This window comes from Lycium barbarum, chromosome 3, assembly GCF_019175385.1.
Source record: "Lycium barbarum isolate Lr01 chromosome 3, ASM1917538v2, whole genome shotgun sequence".
NCBI classification, from domain to species: Eukaryota; Viridiplantae; Streptophyta; class Magnoliopsida; order Solanales; family Solanaceae; genus Lycium; species Lycium barbarum.
The window spans coordinates 128,832,356-128,857,609 of NC_083339.1; the positions used below are offsets into that span (position 1 = coordinate 128,832,356).

The 25,254-nt window shown below is 37.3% G+C and overlaps 1 protein-coding gene and 1 non-coding gene across 2 annotated transcripts in view; one reads left to right on the forward strand and one right to left on the reverse strand.

The window, feature by feature from the left end:
- The window catches only part of LOC132632435 (protein virilizer homolog), a 38,760-nt gene that overhangs the window by 3,021 nt on the left and 10,485 nt on the right, over window positions 1-25,254 (forward strand). The window contains exons 2-22 of the mRNA XM_060348360.1: window positions 9,058-9,179; window positions 9,409-9,497; window positions 13,482-13,605; window positions 14,657-15,319; window positions 15,475-15,843; window positions 15,941-16,045; window positions 16,157-16,336; window positions 18,742-18,883; window positions 19,001-19,182; window positions 19,475-19,560; window positions 19,640-19,688; window positions 19,922-19,988; window positions 20,115-20,593; window positions 20,678-20,777; window positions 23,130-23,263; window positions 23,700-23,767; window positions 23,876-24,092; window positions 24,223-24,438; window positions 24,588-24,743; window positions 24,857-24,910; window positions 25,058-25,254. Coding sequence (XP_060204343.1) covers window positions 9,105-9,179; window positions 9,409-9,497; window positions 13,482-13,605; window positions 14,657-15,319; window positions 15,475-15,843; window positions 15,941-16,045; window positions 16,157-16,336; window positions 18,742-18,883; window positions 19,001-19,182; window positions 19,475-19,560; window positions 19,640-19,688; window positions 19,922-19,988; window positions 20,115-20,593; window positions 20,678-20,777; window positions 23,130-23,263; window positions 23,700-23,767; window positions 23,876-24,092; window positions 24,223-24,438; window positions 24,588-24,743; window positions 24,857-24,910; window positions 25,058-25,254 — 3,752 coding nt within the window. The 5' untranslated portion in view covers window positions 9,058-9,104. The remainder of the gene's footprint in view (window positions 1-9,057; window positions 9,180-9,408; window positions 9,498-13,481; window positions 13,606-14,656; window positions 15,320-15,474; window positions 15,844-15,940; window positions 16,046-16,156; window positions 16,337-18,741; window positions 18,884-19,000; window positions 19,183-19,474; window positions 19,561-19,639; window positions 19,689-19,921; window positions 19,989-20,114; window positions 20,594-20,677; window positions 20,778-23,129; window positions 23,264-23,699; window positions 23,768-23,875; window positions 24,093-24,222; window positions 24,439-24,587; window positions 24,744-24,856; window positions 24,911-25,057) is intronic.
- Window positions 22,515-22,617, reverse strand: LOC132634594 (U6 spliceosomal RNA). Its single transcript, XR_009580293.1, has one exon. It is a non-coding gene; the product is annotated as a U6 spliceosomal RNA (small nuclear RNA).

The following is a 25,254-nucleotide window of genomic DNA, read 5'->3' on the forward strand; positions in this document are numbered from 1 at the left end:
GATCGTATTTTGTGGTCTGTAGCTCCATTTTTCGAGTACGGATGGTAGCTCATTTTTGGGGGTGATTTCTCTCATTTCTTCACTAGTTTTGGTGCTATCTTTTACGTATTGTTTCTCCGTGCTTGGCTTTGTTGTTGTAGCCATTTGGATAACATTGTTGTAACTCTTGTTGATTATAGTGGAGCTTTTGTGGGCCGGAGGTCCCGTGGATGTTTCCTCTTCACCTTGAAGGGGTTTTTACCACGTAAATTTTGTGTCTCTTGTATTCGATTTATTTTTGCTTGCTTTGTTATTTTTTGTTGGTATATCTGCTGCCCTATTTGTGCTAGTATTTATTGTCTTTCCTTGGTTCAAATAGTGTGAGAAGTTTTGACTTGGGTATTTCTTCCGTTGTTATCTCGTCGTGCAATTTGGTTATTGCTTGTTTCTTGCCAACAAAGTGGTATCAGAGCTTGTGGTTGTATTTGTTTCTGTTGATCGTCTATTTGAGTGATGGAGGCAAATATGAGCAAGATGGTCTGCTTAAATGGCAGTAATTACCATATTTAGAAAATCAAGATGAAAGATCTTCTATTTGTCAAGAAATTGCATTTACCAGTGTTCGCTTCTAAGAAACCCGAGTCTATTGAAGATGAGGATTGGGAATTTGAGCACTTACAGGTTTGTGGCTATATTAGGCAATGGGTTGAAGATAATGTTCAAAATCATATTGTGAATGAGACAAATGCTAAAAGCTTATGGGGAAACACTCGAGACACTTTATGCTTCGAAGACTGGCAATAATAAGTTGTTCCTACTGAAACAGTTGATGAATATTAGATACAAAGAGGGCAATCCCATTTCTGATCATATAAATGATTTTCAGGGTGTCCTTGATCAGCTATCTGTGTCAAGTTTGATGAAGAAATACGGGGACTTTGGCTTCTTAATACTTTGCCAGACTCTTGGGAAAGAGTTTCTTTGACTAATTTTGCTCCCAGTGATGGTGTAACTATGGAATATGCTAAGAGTGGTGTTTTGAATGAAGAGATGAGAAGAAGATCTCAAGCTTCGTCTTCTTCCGCTTCACACTCCGATGTTTTAGTTACTGAAGACAGGGGGAGAAGTAACTTCAGAGGTCAGAATGACAGAGGCAAAAGTAGAATCAAGTCAAGATCCTCCAGGTACAAGAATCTTACATGTGACTATTGCCACTTGAAAAGGCACATCAAGAAACATTGTTACAAGTTTAAGAGAGATCAGAAAAGGCAAAAGAAAGAAGGCGATAATGAAAATCGTGTTGTTGTTGTTGCTGAAAATGATCTTCTTATTGCTTGTGGTAAAAATGATATTAATCTTGTTTGTGATGAGTCTACCTGGTTTGTGGATTCAGGTGCCACTTCTCATATCACGCCAAAGAAGGAATTGTTTTCTTCTTACACTCTTGGTAATTTTAAAATGTTACGAATAGGCAATAATAGTGTGGTTGAGGTACTTGGCATCGGCACAGTTTTCTTGAAAAGTAAGAACGACTCGAGGTTGGTTCTTAACAATGTCAAGCATGCTCCAGATGTTCGTCTGAATTTAATTTCTGTAGGAAAACTTAATGATGAGGGTTATGATCAAACCTTTGGTGGTGACTAGTGGAAGCTAGTTAGAGGTTCAATGGTTGTGGCTCGAGGTTACAAGATGTCTAACTTGTACTTATTTCAGGGCTCTATTTGTGGTGACTCGGTAAATTTGGTGGAGAATGATACTTCATCAGAATTATGCATAGAAGGCTGAGTGTAACGACCCTTCCGGTCGTTATGAAAATTTAGGACTCGATTGGGAATTTCGAGGTCACGGGTGGATTCGTAGGGCGTCTTTTTGTATGTATGCATGTTTCGTATTGCGTTTTGAGGCCTTGGATGAAATGTGGGGTGATAGGGAGAAAAACTGGACAGAAACTGACCTCACTGCCCAAATTGGACCGCTGCAGCGGTGGGATTACCACTGCGGCGGTACTGTTATAGCGATGACTCGACCACTGCAAGTAGCTAACCATTTCTTTGGTGGCCGCTGTGGCGGAAGGTGGACCGCTATGGCGGTACCGCTATAGCGGTGAACCGACCGCCATAGCGGTCAGGCGGGAAAGTTGGGGACCGCTGCAGCGGCGTAGCTACCGCCACAACGGTCGATGGGAGGCAGTAACCAGGTTTTAAGTGCCTTAGTTTTATTTTCTCATTCATAACACCCCAGCACACTTCCCAACAAGCACTTAGAGAGAATTTTTAAGCTAGGGAAAGACAATCTTGTGAGGTAAGTTTCATTGCTTTCATTCTATCATTCCTTTCCCCTTCATTATTGTAATCATCCCCATGGGTCTTTAATGGTGAAATTGAATTAGAAACCCTAGAATATTAATGAAACTTCTAAACTTGATGGGTTATGATTATTATCACTTAGTTATCATCTAAATGTGTTGGTTAGTTGCTATTTGTCATAAATTGAACATTTATAGACATAAAGTAAGTGATTGAAGACCTAGGGTTATATAAAAATAGTGTCTTGCCATGGAAAACTACTTGTAATGGGAATATTGATAGAATGTTGTTATAAAGTGATGAGTAATGATTACTAAGGGTCTAGATAGGTTGTTTACCACCTAGAAAATCATCCACCTCTTGGAATGGGGTAAGGGAAGGATATTCTTGCATTGGAACTTGTGATTGAGTATTATGACTCATTGAGCCTTCTATTTCTAGACTTTGAGCGTTCTGAGGCTTTGAGGAAAGGAAAGGTTATAGCAGAGTAACTTGCATTGTTCCAGCTCTGCTTTGAGGTAGGTTACAGTTTACTTGAGTTAGACTTTGGTTAGTTAAATGTATGTTTGTGATTTCATTAGGAGAAAGCATGTCTAATGTTCATTATATGATATTGTATGGTTGAGCTCCTATATGTTGTGATTGAATGTCGTGTAGGCTTCATGCCATTATTCCCGTGTGATTTAATCTGCAGTGGTTGTATTGTGAGGAGAAGTTAATATAGTCTTCTCGAGGGTATTGTGACATGAAATGATGAGGTGAATATGGATATTGAGAAGGTAAGAAACATTGTTCTGTAAAAGGTATGACAAGACACATATGTGGCCTATATTATGGGCTCGTGGTCCGAGGTTAGTTCCGGAAACGAGCGGTTTATTGTTATATCCCGCGTCCGAGGTTCGTTCCAGAGCGTAGGTTATACTCGGGTCTGAGGAGTGTTCCGGAACGAGTGGTACATAGACACCATCGGTCCCCTACAGGTCATGACTACTGAGCTATGACATCATATAGTATGTGTGTATAGGAAGTGGGGGTATAGCGTACTTCTATCTCCGTCGTAGTTGACGTGTTTGTGATTCTTGGAAATTCAGTGATCTGTTGTGTTTGTCTGTGGCTGACTTGTTGTGATGAATTGATATTCGTGTATGATTGACTGGCTTGTTTATTTTAGTGATGTCATATGATATGCATGATACTAATCTTAGTCGGCCTATGATGCTTACCGGTACATAGTGTTTGTACTGATACTACCATACTACATTCTTTAAGTGCAGATTTAGATATAGAGACCGCTACTCATCCTCACATCTAGCGTGGAGGATATTTGCTGACAGATTTTGGGGTGAGCTCCTTCTCATGCCAGGCCGCCCGAAAATCTTCTACTTATGATGTATTTTCTTATTCTAGACATTATGGATATTTATTAGATAGATTTCAGTTCTTAGACGTGTTTTTGGCTTAGAGTCTTGTACGATGACTTTCGGATTCTGAGAAATTTGTAATAGTTAGACTTCCGCACTTGTTTCAGTATTTTATGGCATGAATTACCCAGTTTATTTGATGTGTGAATGAGTATAATCGTTTAACTTGTTTAATATAAAATCAGACTTGAATGAATAGAGATCTTATGTGTTGGTTCGCCTACTAGGATTTAGTTGGGTTCCAATCATGGCGAGCTGTGTCGTGACACTGAGTCATATGAGTGAAAAGGGGATTGATAACTTGGTTAAGAAGAATTTGCTTTCTGGAGTGAAATAAGCAAATTTAAAGAAATGTGTTCATTGCTTAGCCAGGAAACAGAAAAGAGTTTCTTTTCACAGTCATTCTCCTTCAAGAAAGCTGGATTTGCTGGAGTTGGTACATTCTGATTTGTGTGGTCCTTTTAAAGTGAGCTCTCGTGGTGGTGCACTTTACTTTGTGACTTTTATTGATGATTATTCTCGCAAACTTTGGGTATTTCCTTTGAAGTCCAAGGATCAAGTACATGATGTGTGCAAGACTTTTCAGGCCTTGGTTGAGAGCCAGACAGGGAAGAAACTAAAATGCATCCGCTCAGACAATAGAGGTGAATACATTGGTCCTTTTGATAATTATTGTAGACAGCAGGGTATTCGGCATCAGAAAACTCCTCCAAAGACTCATCAGTTAAATGGTTTAGCAGAGAGGATGAACAGAACTCTAGTTGAGAGGGTTAGATGTTTGCTTTCAGATGCTAAGTTTCCAGATTCATTTTGGGCGGAAGCACTTAATACTGCTGCTTATGTTATCTATTTATCTCCTATTGTTGCTTTGGATGGTGATGTCCCTGACAGAGTTTGGTTTGGTAAGGATGTCTTTTATGTTCATATGAGAGTCTTCGAGTGTAAGGCTTTTGTGCATGTTCCTAAGGATGAGAGGTCAAAGCTGGAAGTTAAAACTAGGCAGTGTATCTTCATTGGTTATGGTCAAGACGAATTTGGCTATCGTTTCTATGATCCAGTTGAGAAGAAACTTGTTAGAAGCCATGATGTTGTGTTCTTTGAAGACCAGACAATTGAAGATTTTGACAAAGCTGAGAAGGTTGATTCTCAGAGCAATGAGAGCTTAGTTGATGTTGATCCAGTTCCTGTGACTATTGCACCTGAAGAAAGTCTTCAAAATAATGAAGATCAAGTTGATAGTGAAGATAGTGATCATGTTTAGAATGGCCAGCATGATATTGTTGATGCTCCAGTGGAAAATGATGTGGTTGGCCAATAATCAGCTGCTATTGATGCTTCAGAGAGTTCTCTCAGAAGATCTATTAGAGAGAAAGTACCTTTATCTCGTTATTCTCCCAATGAATTTGTACTCTTGACTGATGGGGGAGAACCTGAAAGTTTTGATGAGGCCATGGACAGTGAAGAAAAAGAAAGGTGGTTTGATGCTATGCAAGATGAGATTAAATCCTTGCATGATAATTATACATTTGATTGGGTTAAGCTTCATAGAGATAGAAAAGCTTTGAAAAATAGGTGGGTCTTTAGGGTGAAACATGAAGATGGTAACCCAATTCCATGATACAAGGCTAGATTGGTTGTCAAAGGCTTTAATCAGAAGAAGGGAGTTCATTTTGATGAAATTTTTTCTCTAGTTGTGAAGATGTCATCCATTCGGGTTGTTATGGGCTTGGCTGCAAGTCTAGATTTAGAGTGTTGCTTGATCGCCGGGATGACAGATTCCTCCACATAGTCGGGAGGGGGAGAATTGTTAGGTTTTTGGGTTTTCCCTTCCTATGTAGAATTGGATTAATAAAACCCAATCCAATTTGGACCAGACTACTTTTGCCCAAAAATTCCTCTATATATAGGATCAATTTAGGTCCTTTTTTCATAACACAAGAGTGAATTCATAGCAGCCATATAGAGAGAAAAACGTGAGAGAGAAAGCAGATTTTTGTTCAGAAATTTTCTGCTACAGCAGTCCGCTTTAAATTGTGTTTTAGGATTCGTTAACCGTTAGATCGTGCTGAAATTTGAACTGGGGGTTCTCAGCATCTGGTTCTTAGCTTTCAACGGTGGAGATCGTAGTTTGTAGTCTGTAACTCCAATTTTTGAGTATGAACAGTAGCTCGTTTTTTTGGGGTGATTTCTCTCCTTTTTTCATTAGTTTTGGAACTATCTTTTACGTATTGTTGCTCTGTGCTTGGATTTGTTGTTATAGCCATTTGGAGAACATTGTTGTAACTCTTGTTGATTATAGTGGAGCTTTTGTCGGCTGGAGGTCCCATGGATGTTTCCTCTTCACCTTGAAGGGGTTTTACCACGTAAATTTGGTGTCTGTTGCATTCGATTTATTTATACTTGCTTTGCTATTTTATTATTGGTATAGCTGCTGCCCGAATTTCCATTTGTGTTAGTATTTATTGTCTTCTCTTGGTTCAAATAGTGTGGGAAGTTTTGACTTGGGTATTTCTTTCGCTGTTAACTCGTCGTGCAATTTGGTTATTGCTTGTTTCTTCCCAACAAGTTTGAGGGGTTTTTTTGAGCCAAAAAAATAGGTTAAGGGCGTTTTTAGACCAATAGGTGGATAAAGGATATTTGTGAGCCTTTTCTCATACGTTAGGGGTATTTTTTGCCCTTTTCCGCTAGAAGAATAATCTAATGAGCACCAAGAAGAGGTATACACAACACACCAATTATAAAAGCCCATATGTGAGGTGGCCTTTAGTAGTGAATGAGACAAAAATGAAAAAATGAAAATATGCAAGGATAATTCACAACACCAATATGTAAAATTCCTATAGGGTGCTTTGAGGATGTGAGGACTACAAAAAAACCCTATTGACACTTATATATAGTAGTAATTTATATTACTAATCCATTTAACATGTATAGATAAAAATAACTTATCAAGACCCCAATAACTTTTTTTTTCTCTAAAATTTAGAACCAATAAACTCAAAGTTTTAGTTTCACCTCTGAATTGAGTTGTGCACATGGAGATTTAATCCAGTCCGAGTGCCGGACTCATTGATAAAATAGTACTATTAGTGGTCGTTTGGTACGTAGACAAACTTATTTCAGGATTATAATCCTGGGACTAATTTATCCCATCTCTTGGGACTAATTTATCCCATCAAGGAGATGGGATAAAATAATCCCAGGATTAATGAGATAAGATGGGATATCCCATCTTTAAGTTTGAGATACATTTTATACTTTGTTTGGTACAAAATTAATCCCATAGTTAGTGTTGGATATCCGAGCTAATACCGTGTACCAAACGACCCCTTAAAAAATTCGAAATAATCTTTACACAAGGAAGAAAACAACACTATCTTGCCTTATCTTAATTACATTAACGGTTATATCAAATCCTTTACTTTCTGAAGCACTTTCTGCAACCAATCCAGTGCCCTACACGACAAGAAAAATTATTCGAGCAGGGTTCGATTACATGGTCGTGCCAGTAAGGAAGGATTTAGGAGGCGAACTTGGGCTAGCATTTATTGAAACCCAAGTTTGTCCACTTGGGCCCACGTCTCAATCCTAACGACCCAGGCCTTTCAATAAATTTCATCCCTATGAATTTCAAAAAGGGTGTAATTCGCGAGTCTACTAATCTAAATGTTGAGTTCAAGAGACTCATACTATATGCCAATATCACTCCAACGTCTGGAGGCTCAATCACTATAATCCTCATAAGGAGGATCATGTGATAATTGATGGCAGAGTGAAAGGAAATTCTGATCTTGACACTTATAGCAATTGGTTCAAGATTGTGAAATACGGAGCTGAATATAAGTTTGTATTTTGTCCAAGTGTATGTAATTATTATGATGTGATTTGCAAGAACATTGAAATTTTTGTGCAGAAGAATGGCCAAACACTTTTGGCTCTGAGTAATGAGCCTTTAGAAGTCATGTTCAGGAAGGTGTAAGAATATTACATTGTGTTCTTCTAAATACATGCTGCTTTAAAAAAATACCGATAATAAGTGAGTAAGAAATTGAATATGTAGTAATCATATGCGATTCAATTTCTTGGAATGTGTAGGCTAATAAAAAGATTTACATTTTTGTATATCACTGAAAGTTGTTTAGTACTCTTAATACAACATTTACACCATCCAATTTATTGATTTTTTTTTTCAATCCATTGTGAAACTCTTTGCATATATGTCTTGATACAAAAAGCAAGAAAATTCAAACTTAATGTATCTCTCCGAACATGATTTATAAATGAAGATGGATTAAAACTCTAAATTTATACATTTGTAGGGCAAGACACATATTTTATGTACACTATTAGTGAATCTATTTTAAAATTACTTTCAAGAGATGTTATTATATATGTGCACGAGTTTTTCTTAAAAGGTTAGATAAAAAATGGTTTAAACCCATAAACAATGTACAAAAGTATAATTTGCTTAATTTTAAAGATTCAAAATAATGAGAGCTTGCCTGTTGCAATATAAAAAAGAATAAATTAGAGTTCTTAGAGCCAAACATATAAGTTAGGTAAACACATAAAATACTTCCAAGTGAAGTGCTCACGAGTTGAGAAATTAGTCAAAATTATAGGGGGGTTATTATCACGATTTAGCTTATAAACAACTTAGACTAATTATATTCTTAATAGTACGATAATCCATAGAATATAATTTTCAAAACAAAATTCCTAGCTCTTTTCTGCATTCCAGTTGCGCCATTTGTCCTCCTCCCTAACACATTTACTGATTGACTATTTCAGTACTATAAAATAATATAATAAAAAAAATTCTCTATTCCATTTGTTAAGATTAGTTTAACTTAAAGTAAATAGGACATAAATTAACAAATATTTAAATTGATTTGAAAATGAAAACTTGCAATAAAGCACCGTTTAGTCACGTGCAACTTATGTGAAGGAGTTACGAGTTCAAAGTCAAAACACCGAATTTTCGATGTAAATTTGTACATAAATTCTTTAAGTATTTTAAACACAAACTTACATATTACACAATTACACAATTACAACTCAATATAGTTAATAATTAAAATATTTAAATAATTTTACAAAATCACAAAAAAAAAGTTATTTGCCTAAAAAAAAAAAAACTAATGAAAGTTACTTTTACAACTTTTTTTTTTTTTTTTTAAATAAAACTTAAAATAAAAAGAGGGTGGAAAATATGGGAAAACTTTGTAGCACCGTCAAAGCTAATGACATAAATACCATAATCGAGTTTAATCAGACGCTTCTCCTTACATTACATCTTCTTCTTCTTCCTCCTCTTTCTCAATGTGGTAAAACCCTAGCGCAACAAAAAACACAGATTCAGATTTAACGGTTCTCGGGTCAAGTTGTTCCGGCGGGTATGGGTCGACCGGAACCGTGTGTGCTCTTTGCCCACACTTTTCTCCACCCTCAACTTGACGAGTATGTTGACGAGGTAACTATTTCTAATTGTGGTTATATAGGCAATGCTAACTTGTTACGATTAATTTTCAATTCATTTAGTAGTTGTAGTTTAAATTTTATGTAGAGGGGTGGGGTGGGGTGGGGGTGGGGGGGGGATGGGACTAAGGGCATGTTATGTGGAGAAATTGTTGTGTTTTATCTATTTTCTTTTTCTACTTTATTTATTTGATGTCATTGTGTTATCATCTGTGTGATTCCAGGTGTTATTTTCGGAGCCGGTTGTCGTCAGTGCTTGCGAGTTTCTTGAACAGAATGCCACTTCCGCATGTTCTTCACTCAAGCTCGTGGGGTACGGTTTCTATTCATATTTGCTTATTCGGTTAGGTGGAACAGCACAGGTGCTGGTGATTGTCATTATTTTCTTGAATTAAGCTTTCACTACATTTATTTTGCACCATGAAGTAGTGTTGCACAAAGCTGTATTTAAGTTGTCGCTAAAAGTGTGAATTCAAAGAGTTCTAGGTCGTAGTTACTATTGATGTTTTATTGCATTAGTGCCAGTTTACACACGCGCGCGCGCACTCTCTCTCACACACACATACACACACACACACACCCCCTTGATACACTGTATATTATGCTTACAATGGAAGGGGGTGGTTTTGAGACTTTCAGACAATCAAGTTATCAACATTGACAATGAGAAGTAGGGGAGCAAAACAAAAAGGATTTGTCTGAGATGTGCCATTCTTTAGAAAGTGTAGGGGCCAAATTTGTCAAAGACTGGTTAGAGATAAATATATGCCTGTGTTAAATATCGAAGGCTGAAGTTTTAGGGCTGGTTCTGCTCAGCTTTGAAGCCGAATAGTTTGGAAATGATGTGATTACAGGTTCAAGGAATCACAAAGGGAAGTTGAAAATCTCAGACTGGGTTCTGTGAAGTGTTAACAGTGGTCAAGATTAGTGTCCAAAGACTGGGAATCCACACCTGAAAGTTTTTTTTATGAAGTCCACACCTGGATGTTTTTTGATGAAGTAAGTAGATTCATAGCTGGAATCAAGAAGATGCAAAGTGTTATTCCGCACCTGGAAGTTGTTAAAATTCAATTTAGAAGTGCTTTTCTGAACTTATTAAGTTTGTTCAAAGGGACAGATCCTTTGATTGTGAAACTTGAGATGAATGGATATTCGCAGGCACAATCATGCACATGGTAGAATGTCAAATTTTACACATGAGTTTTCAGTCCATGGCTGTAAAATTCTAGTGACGCTTTAAGTGGAAAGCGCAGTTAAAGTGTGGGCTTTAGTAAAAAAGTGTAATGCAGGAAATGAAATATTTGTAACGCAAGAAAAGAGTGACAAATTCATTCATAATGTTTTTCTTAATGACTAATATATCTAATTTGCTGATTATGTGTATTGTTTAGTACCACTCGATTCAAAATACAATGCATGGGCAATAAGATGCACGCCTTAGTGTCTTGCTTACTTAATCGAGGTGAAGCGCCCTCCCTGAGGTTTTGTGAGCTTCTGGGCTGAATCGCGCCTTAATTGAGCCTTTGACAACGATGCTTAGTAATCACAATGGTACAAAGAAAAATAGATGATAGTTAGCAGTAGTAGCAAGTTGAGGAGAAGCTAGAAAAAGTGTATCTTTATCCTCTTATTATGAGTCTTAATGTGGATTTTTATGATTAGTTTGTAAAGCTTATAGTTTTGGAGGGATTGTCTGGTAGAAGTCACTTTCCCAAGTATCTTACCTAGTGATATTGGAACTTCAATTGATCAGCAGCCAACTTTTGTTATTGATAATCGAGAAATGCCCAAGGGCCAGTGTCACATTTTGCCAAACTCGGAGGATAATGGCCTCCCGCTATGCCCTTCTCCACTTAAAACCAGACTTTTGTTTGCGGCAAGGTTTCGAACTCATGACGTGGCCTAACCCACACATCATACGCTGCTCTCTTACCATTGGGCTTTAGCAAACTACTTGGACAAGCAGCCTGTTTCGCATATTTTTCGTGTCTGAGTATGACAACAGATTTAAGAAGTGCCTATTGGATGAGAACTTAATATATTATGGGCTTATGGTCTTCGCTTCAATGGAAGGGATGTGATACTTTGCTTGCTATCAAAATTATTTGAATCGTACCGTACAGGATAGAGGAGGTTGTAATTATATTTTATGGAGGTTGATTAAAAATACGGTCTACCCTGTGATGTCTTTTACTGTCTGAAAAGGAGGTTTGCCGTGTTCTGGTGCAATTTTTTTTTTTTTGGAGAATGGTAACAGTTAATCTATATATCCTCAGGTATACTACATTTTCCATACATGATCTTCCTTTTACAGTAAATCCAAAACATCAAAAATATCTTCTGTTTGCACTAAAACTACCTGTTTACACCAGAAGTAATAAAGACCTAAACAATTCATCTTGAACTTCTGTAGACAGCACTGTTTGCTCTCGAAGCACCTCTGATTCCTTTCATTCCACACAGTCCACCATATGCATGATGGGACAATCTTCCATCTCTCCTCCTCCTTTGTTGCATTCCATCCCTATTCCAGCTGTTTAGAACTCCTTTAATGCTCCCAGGTTTCACCCACTTGATCTTCCTCAGACTGATGAACATCGTCCATAGCTGTTCTGTCCATTTGTAGTGTAAAAAGAGATGGTTGATTGTCTCATTGTGTTCCCCACATAAGAAACACCTTGAGCATAGGTGGAAACCTCTTTTGTTCAAGTTGTCATGAGTCAGCATTGCTTCCTTTTCTAAAAGACAATTGAACAAGTTCACTTTGTATGGAACTTTTGTCCTCCAGATATTTTTCAAGATCCAGTTATCCTCCTGCATAGTTGAGGTGTTCAAATCCTTATATATGCTGAATTAACTTAGAAAATTCCTTTGTTGCGCTTCTGCCACTCTATTGTCTCTTTCTCCTGTCAAGTTGTTGAAAGTGGCCGTTGTATTATGAAATGCTGCTATCCTCTCTATCTCCCAATCATTCAATGTTTCTTCTCAGGTTCAAGTTCCATCCCTGTCCAGTCGATATCTCAGCAACAGTAGCTTGTTGAAGTTGATAAAGAACAAATAGGTCAGGGTGCAGCTGCTTCAGGGTTGTACTATCAATCCACTTATCATGCCAAAATGAAACCTTTAACCCATTCCCAACCTTACATCTGATCCTTGCTAGCATAATAGGCCACAAGTTCCTGATTGCTCTCCAAACAGTACAACTGTATGGTATAGTTACCATATTTCTTGTCCAGTTATCTTCCATTCCATGTTTAGCAGTGATGACATCATTCCAGAGCATGCTGTCTTCCATAACCATTTCATCATTAGGCTTTGATTCTGGATAGAGTCAAGGACTTCCTCATGTATGTTTCTTGGCTGTGAGTATGAAATAACTTTTACTTGAGTTAATCTCGATGAAGAGTGAAATTGATGCTCTTTTGCTATGTATTATAGAAAATTAATAGTAGCAAAAGATCTTCTTGCGGAGTCCTTTTGAACATTTTTTTACTCTCTTTGTGATGCATGTGGTGAATGCAGGGAGAATATTTTCATCTAATTTCCTAGTTTTTATTTCTGAAATTAATGAAAAGCCTTTATATGGTAGCTGGTTCAAGCGGAAAGCCCTATGTTATTTCATGTTCATTTCAGAATCCAATGTCAAATATCAATAATCTGCTTTTTTGATGGAGGAACAATCACCTATATATAATATAAAAAGGAAGATCCTATATGTTAAATACTGATAAGCTTATGATCTTTTTCATATGAGAGCAGCCGTTGTTAGTAAGGAGGTATACAGTAAAACGATTCTTTTTTGTGCATAAATACAATGAAAAAAGCCTTACATTCACATTAACTTTGGAGGTCAGTAAAGTATCTTTTGGGAAATTCTAGCTTAATGCTATTCATAACTAAAAAAAATCTAATGTAACAGTCTAACCAGAATATATGATTGCATTTCTCGACCAGATTATATGGGATCTTGCTGTTATTTCTTTACCAAACGAGCTGCTGCGATTTTAGAGTGGAAGACGAAGCGATCCTGAAGATATCACATCCTTTCCATAAATCTACTTTTACGCTGATAGGACAAATTTACCCCATTATTGTTTGAAGAGGCTTATACTTTTTTTCTGAAATTGTTATCACCTTGCTTTTCTGGAGCTTGGTGGAATTATGTTATATGTGTTGTCATGATTGTTATGACTTATGAAGACCTATTTAGACCCTTCTATGAAAGTTTATATAATTCTCACTAAAAATGAGAATACTTCTTGACGTATGGTTTGATACTACCTTTCGTTTTGCGCAGGGCCACTTCACCACCCTCATTTGCTTTGGAAGTTTTTGTCCAATGCGAGGGAGAGACAAGGTTTAGGCGTCTAAGTCAGCCTTTCCTGTATTCCCATTCTTCATCAAATGTGCTTGATGTTGAGGTACCAAGTAAAATTGTGTATTCTTGTCTTATTCATATGACAGTCTTAAAAGTGGGTAAAATTGTATATTCTTGTCTTATTCACTTGACAGTCTTAAAAGTGGGTTTAGTCTTTAGGATTTGTTGTAAGAACTAATCCACATTGTTTGCAATCAGTGTATAGGAAAAAGTACTGCTCTATTTTATTTCTATTATTCAGAAGTAATTATTGTTCATATGACAAATCCTTCAGATATTTGTTTTGGATTAATCCATTTGGAAGTTCTTATTTTGTGGCCTTTAATGGCGTCTTGCTGTATATTTTCTTGTTCTTGTTCACTTTTACAACTGATTGTTTCAATTCTAGCCACAGTGATCCTTATATAAAAAATATTCTAGCCACAGTGCATTTGGAGGAATTTGTTTTGTATTCTCCTGTTACTGTGTGAATGCTCTGGTTTCTCTGGCAGGTTATCTTGAAACAGTAGCTTTTTCCCTGAGTGGAATGTGTTTTAATTAGTTCCCAAATGGATTGTTTTACCGTTTATTGTATATTATATCCATAACTTTTGACGTCTATACAGTCAAAAATGGAACCTATTAGCCCAATGATTGCGTCCACCTGTCATAAGCTAATCCATATATTCTTAAGCTCCACCTCAACGAAGAATCCAATGTCAAATTGATGGATTTATTTTATGACTTGAAAGAAAGAGCTATGTGATTTGCATTGCTAACAAGTGTCTTCCCTGTAATTACAACCATCTCTCTCTCTCTCTCTCTCTCTTTTTTTTTTTTTTTAAATAACCGCGGTGTCTTTTTTTTGGGGATAATCGTGGTGTCAATGCTATCATATGCAACTAGCAGGTTTATCTATGGTGCATACTAGACTTCAGTTGGACAAAGCTAATATGAACTTATTTTGCAACATTACTTCCCTCTTTTTTCCTCCTTGAACTCTTATCTATGTCATTGTTGTCACACGTTTTGTCCTCCTTAAAGTTTTAAGCAGGAAAGGAAAATGAGAAGTAAAGTATTTTGCTATTCATTAAAGGGAATGATGACTTGTGCAGGCAATTGTTACCAATCATTTGGTTGTACGAGGCAGCTATCGAAGCCTTAGCTTGGTTGTGTATGGAAACACTACCGAAGATCTTGGCCAATTCAACATAGATGTTGATTTAGATGGCTCTTTGGCTAATACTGTTCGTGTTGTTCAGGGAGACCTTGAAGATCTCCCACCTGCATTGCGTCCAAATAATCTCTCTACTGAGCAAACATTGTCTTCTTTGAAATCGTTGTCTTTGAAAAGTATTCCTCGGGATATTCCTCTCGAGCTCAGGCAGTTATTACAACTTGTTCTTAAAATGATGGAATCACCAAAATTTGGACTTGTGAAAAATAAGGTTCTTACTTCTTTATTATCAGTGGCCTCAATCTATGCCACTCCTTGCTTTCCTTCTATGCCTACAATGCAAGAGCAACTTGGGCTGGATAAGTTGGTTTGTAATCAAGAAGTTCAACTTGCAATTGCTGAAGCCAAAAAGGAGCTTTTGGAGATGCATAATAGCTTTACTTTTGAACCTGGTGACCAGTCTACTGAATTTGCAACTGATGCTATGTTGGTTGAATTTGAAATTGAGACTGCTGCTCCAAAGCAACTGCTGGACTCCTTAAGCCACTACTTTAAATTTGGTAGTAGTCCTGATGATGCTGCTCATCGTGAGCTTTCAAAGGTGACGGAATATCTAGCTTGTGTATTTACTTATGATATCATATCCTCATTTTAATGTAGCTAGAAGGTTTCTGTTTATTCATTGTCTAGGTCTGTCTATAGTTTTCTTGTGTAAACTTTGTCATGTATGATTCTGATTTTGATTTCTCTTTTCAGAGAGAGAACATGGTTCTCTGTTTGACTCTGGCTCTTTTAGTGTCTTCTGCAAGAGAAAGCTGCTATCACTTTGTCAACTGTGGTGGCATGGAGCAGCTTGGTTATGCTTTTTCTAGTAGCTTGCAGAAGTCTAATGCTCTCAAATTGCTGCACCTTGGAGTTATTGAACAGGCAACTCGCTATTCAGTTGGCTGCGAAGGTTTCCTTGGATGGTGGCCTCATGAGGATGAGAATATTCCTTCTGGTACCAGTGAGAGATACAATCAATTGTTGAAGTTACTATTGCACAATCAGCGGCATGACGTAGCCTCTCTTGCCACTTATATACTTCATCGTTTGCGGTTTTATGAAGTTTCTTTCAGATATGAGGTAAATCATTTTGTTAATTCTCCCTTATGTCTTGTTGTGCATTTGATAAACATTTCCTTGGAGATATGAACTCTCTCTTTCTTTCAACTCTCAATAGTGCTCCATATTGTCTGTCCTGGGAGGTCTTTCTGGCTCTGTCCAGGCTACAAGTGCCACGATGGATATACTTGCCAATGCTAAACTTCAACTCAAGAACCTTTTGGTCAGTTGAAACTCCCTTACTTTGGTACATCTTGGCTTTCCTGTCGTTACATGTTTATCGTGGTATTATAATTTCTTTGTCATCCATTTTTGTTGACAAGTATTGGTGCAGAAATTAATAAGTTCCTCTGGCCCAATTGAAGATCCTTCTCCGGTGGCGTGTGCAATTAAATCTTTAGTTCTTGGTGATGGTGGACAATTATCATTTAATTCAACCAGTGACTTGATTACTCGATCAAGTTGTTGCTTTTCTAACAATGACATGGATCAACATTTGCTTTCCCTTCTGAAGGTATATTTTAACCAACCTTTAGTAGCCAGAAGTTTTATCTTTGTCCCGTCCCCCAACATTTTGGTTAAACTTTTCAGTAACTCGGAAAAGAATTTGGTCCACAAAAGGAGTTTTGACTTCTAGACAACGCAAATGCCAACACAAAAATAGAAAAAGTTTTGCTTCAAAGTTGACTTCCTTAGATCCTTGCTTGATTTTGCCACATGTTCTGATCTTAGCCTAGTGAAAATTTTAGTAAATGAATCTACTGAAAGACAGCAAAGGGTGGTTCCTTTATGTATTCTTACAGATAATAGAACAATTTTTGGATGAATTATTTCTTTTTGCCTTCCCTGGTCCTGAATGATGCCAGTGATAAATAGACATAGGCATTAAACCATGGTCGCTTTGATCTATGACCATTTTGCCTATTCACCTTAATCCTTCATACCAAAAGACAGAACGGCTAGCAGTGTGAATTATTCTGTGAGTTTTAAGTTGTACTCTCACTTTCAGTTTCAAAAAAAAAAAAAAGTTGTAGTCTCACTTATCACAGAAAGAGTTTTTGGTGGTGTTCCTTATTCAAATATGTTAAAACTTCAAACTGGTTGATAATCTAAGCTCTTAGTTCTGTTATGTTATAGGGAATAAAATAATTGCTCTGTATTTGACCATCATGGTAATCCATTCATTTTTTGATAAACCTGGAATTGATTCATAGTACATCATTTTCTTTATAAGGTTCATATCTCCTTATCCTTGGGGAAATGTTATTTGTTAATTTTTTTGGATGGATTTCAGATTTGAAATGTCATTTGTTAACAAACAATATCGGCGAGCAAAGTAATCTGCATTTAAAATGCTACGTTTTTCACAAAGGAATGAATTTCTTCAAAAAAAAGTGCATCGCTATTGTCTAAATCTTATGGAATTGATTGAAATGCACTTACTAAAAAGAACTTGATTGAAATGCATGTTACTTGTACGTACAGAAACCAAATTAATAGAGTATAACTGCGGGGCATTTTAGTAAACCGACTCAGTTCTCGCAGAATTCTATTCCCTTAACGTGGATTTGTGAAGAGTGAACCTCCCTAATTTTTTGATCAATAATTCATACTGTTATTTTAATTGACTTTTCAAATGACATCGATGCTCTCTTTTAAGATTTAGAAACAATAAACTTATCAAAATGATTGTGTCGGATCCTCCAAAAGCTTTTGTAATAAACTTATCAAAATGATTGTGTCGGATCCTCCAAAAGCTTTTGTAAATCTATTTGAAATCACAGGGAAAATATATCAGTGAGGGACCCAGCGACCCAGAAAGTAAAAAAGAGAGTGAGTCTGAAATTCCTAGTGCGAGTTACTTGTGAATATCTGGCCAATGATTTCCCTGAAGCACAATTACTGAACCCCTATTTCTAAGCAATCCATGTAACCAGTTGACCTTGTGGTCCTACTTTGAAATAGACTGGTAAAATGAACAAAAAGGAGTATATCATGTATTTATACTTGAAAAATAAGAAAAAGTTGGAATATCTTGAAGAATATGATAAAATCATACATGTATACAAATCAGAGTTCACCCAACTTGCACAGAACGTAATGAACAGATTTACAATCATTTTTTGTCCAGGCTAGCTAAGCTGTTTCAATTCTTAATCAAGCATTCTTATGGATCTGGAAAGAGATTCCATACCATGACTCCATTCTAATAGGGATCAAGCACAAAAAAGAATGGTGTAGGCAACCAATTTATTTCTTTGAGGCTTAACGGACATTTGTTTCCCCATATTTCCTTTTGAACCCCACATAATTTTTTCTGTGATAGTTTTACTAATACCATATAATTAGCTAAGACTGAGCTCTTTTTTTTTTTTTGCTTGCCCAACTGGTGGTTTGTGATGTCGATTCACTGGTCCTTTAAGTATATTTTAGCATGCCTTTTGTAGCCTGAATTAATCGTCAACCATTGAAATATTTTCAGAGCTAGAAAATTTGGGGTTAAAATTCATAATGATCAAGCTTTGGGCCTTTAACGGGTTAAGATTGAAAGCCAAAATTATAGTATGCGAGCAAATCTAGTTCCTCTTTTCCCAATAAAAAAGGACAAAAACCAACAAATGAAATTCAAACTTATAAAGCAGAAATTTCATGTAAAAAAAAAAGACCTTATAAAACAGCTGTTTTTAAACTCCTTACAAGAGTTCCCAAATTGAAGTCATTCTTAGAGTTATCATTGGAGCGATATCTCCGAGATTACTGCTATGGCCACTCTATTGGGTTACTTTTCCTCCTTTGCTCTCGCCTTTCTTTGATTTTCCAGAAAGTCTACTTCATTGCTTTTCTTGTTAATAAAACTTTGTATTGAAACTAACTTTGTTAAATCTTTTTTGTTTTTATTCTTCTTCTTCTTGTGAGCAGGAGAGGGGTTTCCTCCCTTTGTCTGCTGCTCTATTGTCATCTTCTGCTTTATGGTCTGACACAGCCGGCACGGTGGACTTGTTTGTGGATATTGTATCATACTTTGAGGCCATTGTTCTTTCTCTTCTTTCTACTCGCTCAGGTTTGGCTTATATTAATATGATACGTTTGGCTTTTCCACCTCAGTTCGATGTTGTGTTACTTCACAGTATCAAACACTTCGAAGTCTTTCTGTTATATATACTTTTTCTGTTTTCAGGGTTGATATTTCTTGGTCGTGACCCTGAAGTTGCCACTACAATAATTCATGCCTTAAGGGGTACTGATAATTGGAAGAAGGAAGAGTCCATTTCCCTTCGACATGCATCTGTCCTAATATCCAAGGGTTTCTTTTGTCATCCACGCGATGTTGCACTGATCATTGAGATGCATTTGAAGGCAGTGAGTTCTGGTTATTGTTGAAAATACATGTCTTCCGTGTTTCTTTGTTCCTCTAAACTCTGCTGAGTTATATAGACATGAAAGAAAGCAACGAAACAAACCTTCCCACAACTTACTTCTTGTATGCGGGCTTTTCTTTTGCCCTTTTTAATGAAATTTATTACTACTTAATTAAAAAAAAAAAAACCAATTCTTCTCGCAGCTCCTCGGTCCTCACCCTTAAACTCTTTTGTGTTCATATTTTCTCTCTGGTAATCAACTGTATTTTTGTTTCCTCTTGTACTTGTTGCAGATCAATGCCATAGATTGTTTAGCGACATCAAGTCCAGACTCTGAAGATTTGTTGTGGATAGTATGGCAGCTCTGTGGTCTTGCCAGGTAAGAGCTTTTTCTATTTTATGCTAAAGGATAACGATCTCTAAAGCCTTTTAATGAATGCTTTTGAGATGTTCCCCAGATCTGATTGTGGTCGCCAAGCTTTGTTGGCTCTGGTTCATTTCCCCGAGGTAATATGCTCTTATTCTGCATCGCTCTAATAAAAAGTGGAAATATGTTAAAGCTTCATGTGTAAGGGTTATTGTCTTCACAGTTACTGTCGTCATCCTTATTATTTATAGCTTATCATTTATGGATTCATTTTGAAACTCTAATAACAGAGTTTTCCCTTGCTCCTTGATATGCATTTGACCATCTCAGGTGTTTTATTTCCATGGTCTGAAATTTCTTTTGTATAATGTAGGCTCTTTCAGCTTTAATTGCGATACTACATTCAGTCAGGGAATTGGATCCAGTTTCCCCAAATAGTGGTACTTTAGAGTTCATTTTGCAGCAATTTTTACCTCAAGAAAATATGGAATCGATGCTACTCTATACTGATTACATTGAATTTTGAAAGTCTTTGCAGCATGTATAATAACTTCTTGATTTTTCAGGAGCTTCACCTTTGAACCTAGCTATCTTCCACTCTACGGCTGAAATTTTTGAGGTCATTGTTTCGGACTCAAGTGCATCTTCTTTGGGGTCTTGGATTGGACATGCTAAAGAACTTCATAGAGTCTTACATTCCTCCTCCCCAGGATCCAGCAAAAAAGATGCTCCTGCTAGGCTTTTGGACTGGATTGATGCTAGTGTGGTGTACCACAGGAGTGGAGCAATTGGTCTTTTACGCTATACTGCTATCTTAGCTTCTGGAGGAGATGCTCACATGGCCTCAACAAGTCTTTTGGCATCTGATGGCATGGATGTTGATAATGTCATTGGGGATTCTTCCTACACTGATGGTAATATCATAGAGAATTTGCTTGGGAAACGCATCACTGAGAAGGATTTTCCTGGTGTTGTACTTCGTGACTCATCAGTTGTTCAACTGACAACAGCCTTTCGAATTTTGGCTTTTATTTCTGATAATTCGGTATGACACTAGTGGTGTTATTTTGATCATATTGCATGTTTACTAGAGAAAACTCTTGTGTAATAGTGTTGTTTGTTGGTGAAGGCCGTCACTGCTGCTCTTTATGATGAAGGCGCTGTCATGGTTATCCATGCTGTTTTGATCAACTGCAGGCTCATGCTTGAGAGGTCCTCAAACATATATGGTCAGTTTCTCCAACCGTCATGTTTGCTTGAATTTCAAGATTCAGCTATGCTCGTATGCATACACATTGCTTTACTAACTTCTGACCCCTTTGTTGGATGTTTAAAGTATTCATAACATATTATGATTGTGACATTCTATCAAAAATTGAAATTATCCAAAAGAAAATAAGCGTTCAACAATATTTTGTGACTATGGGACACTGGTCAAAACCCCAAACAGAAGAACTTACTTCTAAGTTGTTTATAATCTTTTGTTGTAAAATCTGTCATAGCACCACATTCGCGCCTTATTACGTATTTATTTAATAAGTTGGTTATGCTTTGGAATGAAGTATCATCTTTCCTGATACTATTTTTTTTCATGATTTAATCAATTGTTGTATTTGGTGCCTTCTTTGTGTTGCTCACAGTAAAAGTTTTCTTGTTAGTTCTGTCAAAGCATTTGATCTGTAAACTCCTTATGGGGTAGCAATGGTGTCTGAGTCAATTTGCGTGAACCTCTATTTTTTAGACTGATGGAAAGAAACCACCTGACTCTTTTGCGTCTACTAGGATTTGAAGTCTAGTCTCCTTAGGTCCATTCCAACTTATTGACCGCTAAGCCACATCCTTGGGTGCGGCACAAGGACTTATATAGTCTAAAAAAGTGCAATTTCATGATCAGTCTTGATAAGGACTCACTGTCTCAAAGAGTGGAATTTTATGGTCAATCTTAATAGTGATCGAAAGGACGTGTAACTCTTTTTGGATCTAATGCTCTATTTTAATGTGAAGAAAGTAGCTCTAAAACGTGTTTCCCGATAAAGGATGTGAAGAATGTCTTGTAGGACCCAGGACTTAGTTCTAGTGGCAAAAGTTGCGCGACTTTGAGTTAGGTCCCAGGTTCGAGCCCCTACGCCATTTGTAAACCTGGTATTTAAGTGGAGAAGGGTAAAGGGGCGGGTCTTTTATCCTGAGTTTCGAAGGCCGTGATTGGTTCTATAGGGTGGACCCCAGGCAGATTTCTTGGTCATAAAAAAAGAGTTTGCCATTATGGCCTTTGCTGTTAAAATCATCCAACATGTTTTGAAGAAATCATACAAGATTCTTCGTTTTGTTCTGGATGCTTCTACTCCATGAAGACAAAGAAGCATTGGCAGCCCTCTTAGGCTTGTGAGAATTATGGGCAGCCTTCTCGGCTTTTCTAGTCCCAAGATACCTCAATTGCAGATAGAATCTTACAGAACTGCTGTTACAGTTTCATTCCCAGCAGATCCAAAAAATTTATGTACTGTGCCAGGCTTTCAATCATGCTATCCCTACACCAGAAATTGAAGTATTGTAAGCATCTATTTTTAACAGAAATATGATTCTTTGGCCTTGAAAACATCTCTTATTTCTTTCTACCCAATTAGTCCATATGATGCAAAGATGAATGGTTTTCTAGATCTGTTTCAATCCTTTGTAAAGAGGAATGCCAGGCAGAGCCAGCATTCTAATAAGTTTCTAACACTTTGAGCATCACCCATTGTGCACCAAAAGACTTGGGAAAAGATCCCAAATCTGTCCTTTTTTTTTTCATTGAGAAAGTGATATCATTTGATGGCGTCAAGAGGATTTTTTTTTTTGATGAAGAGTGTCAAGAAGATGCAAATAGTACAAAAGTGAAATTGTTAGCTCCATTTCAATGTACCCTATACTAAAGATACGGAGCTAACAAAGTCCAAAAAAGATCTCTGTGCACCCACAAGTTCCACAGTGGAATGGACTAATTTTCAACTTTTGCGTGTCATCTTTGCTCTGGAGCCATGCTTATCTTCTCTGTATCGCTCCAATTTTATCAGACATCCTGAAGGGAATAGTAGGAAATATGGATTTTAATCTGTTCTTGGAGTCCCTTATCATTATGCAGTGCCACATGAACGGGACCAAGCGTCACGTGGCAGTTAACATAGTGCTTCTGTAGCAAATGCTAGATTGCAGTTCCCTAATTCCATTCCACTGCGACCAGAGCCCCTGGAAAGCAAAAGAGAATCCCCCCCCCCAGATTTGTCAGTTCCATCAATCAAATCGCGTCAGTATGCAAATTATAGGCTTCCCTTATTTGATGAATAATAAATTGGCATGCTTTGGAGCTTCTGTTTCTGACAGATATCTGTCTTTTTGACCCTAATGCTCTATGGACGTCGTTCTTGGGGAGCCTTTTTAGGAAGATCTAACTTAGGTTTCTAATGAATATTTTACTTTTATTTAGTTGTGGCATCATATCATCAATTCCTTTCTCTATTTTACCTTCTGGTTTTTCCTGACCCCAGAAAGTATATGTTGGTTCATTACAATCTTCTCGTGTTGTTTCCATTTTTCCTTGACAGATTACCTAGTTGATGAGGGTACAGAATGCAATTCAACTTCAGATTTATTACTGGAACGTAATCGTGAACAGACCCTCCTTGATTTACTAATTCCCTGTCTGGTGCTGTTGATTAATCTATTGCAGAAGCTAAAGGTTTGTACTGACTATTTTTGGGGAGAAAGTACTTGCTGTTACAATTTCTAGTTTTTTCTTCCAGTGCTAGTCTTCATATGCTTGCTCTTTGCGTTATCTGTCCTTCCTCATTGAAATGTAGAGCAGGTCGACCTTGCATGAGCATTGCCATATTTATGTCCTGAAACAAGATTCTCCATGTTTTATAAACTACTAGTGAGTGCTTATGTTAGCGCAATTAGCATTAAGCTCATGCCAAAACAGAAGTTACAAGATGTTTTGGAGTAATTGCTGTCTATTGTACTGTTAGATCTAATTCAATTAGCAGTTTCCCTTTCTTGCACATCTCTGTTTTGGGTGTTACCTTTTATTAGCTCTATGATCAATCTTTTCTCAAGTTCTTCATTGCACAACATATTCCTGACAGAGGCAAGTTGTTATCTTACTCCATTTGTAGGAAGCTAAGGAGCAGCACAGGAATACTAAACTAGTAAATGCTCTTCTACAGTTGCACAGAGAAGTGAGGTAAGGGAAACGTCTTACAAGTCTTGCACTTTCATCTAAATCCAGCAATTCTGTTTACTTAGTTTCTCCTCCTGTCTTTATTTAACTAATTTTATTCTTTTGTTGCAGTCCGAAGTTAGCTGCCTGTGCAGCAGATGTATCCTATCCTTACCCCAGTTTTGCACTTGGGTTTCAAGCTGCTTGCGATCTTCTAGTGTCTGCGTTAGCCTGTTGGCCAGTTTATGGTTGGACTCCTGGCCTTTTTCATTTCCTCCTAGATAGTCTTCATGCAACTTCGATGTTGGCGTTGGGTCCCAAGGAAATCTGTAGTCTGCTTTGCATATTGGTATGTGACGTTTGATAACTCGGTCATTCTTCAGCAGCAAGCTTGATGTTCATTTTTTCTAATATGTTGTGTGATGCTAGTTGGAATCTGACTATCTCTTCTCTGGATCATATATGTACGTACATTCAAGAATGACTTATTCGCAGAGGAAGGGGTCTGGCTTTGGGAAAATGGAACACCCACATTGAGTGTCCTGAGAACCTTGGCTGTGAGGACATTATTAGGACCTAAGAAGGAGAAGGAGATTAATTGGTTCTTGCAGGATGGACTACGGGAGAAGCTTCTTGGCCAGTTGAAACCACACTTGGGCAAACTCGCGCAGATTATCCTTTGTTGCTCCACCAGTGTAAGTAATTATTTATTAGTCCCCAGTTTTCTTTCTATTATCTTCAGATGCTTATGTGTGGTTTTAGGGGTTTAATAGGCAGTTCTGGAGAATATTTTCATTTATCCTTGATTTGCAATTTGTCTGATGATTAAGGTGCTATTTATCAGACATTGGTGGTCATCCAAGACATGCTGCGAGTGTTCATTATTCGTATTGCATGTATAAGCAGTGATAATGCTTCAGTACTTCTACGGCCAATGGTATTGTGGATTGGTGATCGTCTTTCTGAAAAATTGCCATTGTGTGATTTGGATGCTTACAAGGTTGTATTTACTTTCCCTCTTTACATGTGTCATAGCAATAATATTTTTTCTGTTTTTTCCCAGGTTATTATCTTGAACTTGTTTACTTATGATTGGAAACTGTTCTCTTTCAGATCCAGCGATTGCTCTCCTTTCTGTCTCTACTATTAGAGCACCCACATGGAAAGGTGTCTACATTCACTTACAAATCCAATCTGCTTAACTAGTTTTACAAATGTACCTGTTACTAAGCATTCACTTATAAGTTCAATCTGCTTTATAGTTATGTATATGTATCTGTTACTAAGCAGCTGCCCGCCTCTTTTTGTGCTCAGCGGTTATTCTTGAAGGAGGGTGGACTTCAGATGCTAATCAAGGTTCTAGAAATGTGTTTAGCAGCTGCTAGCTCAGATGCAAAACAGTTACCTCAGAAAGGGTTTTCACTTATTAGTTGGTGTCTCCCTGTATTCAAGTCCATTCGACTACTTAATGAGTGCAAAGCTTCTCTGCAAACCCCGGGAATAGTTGAGAG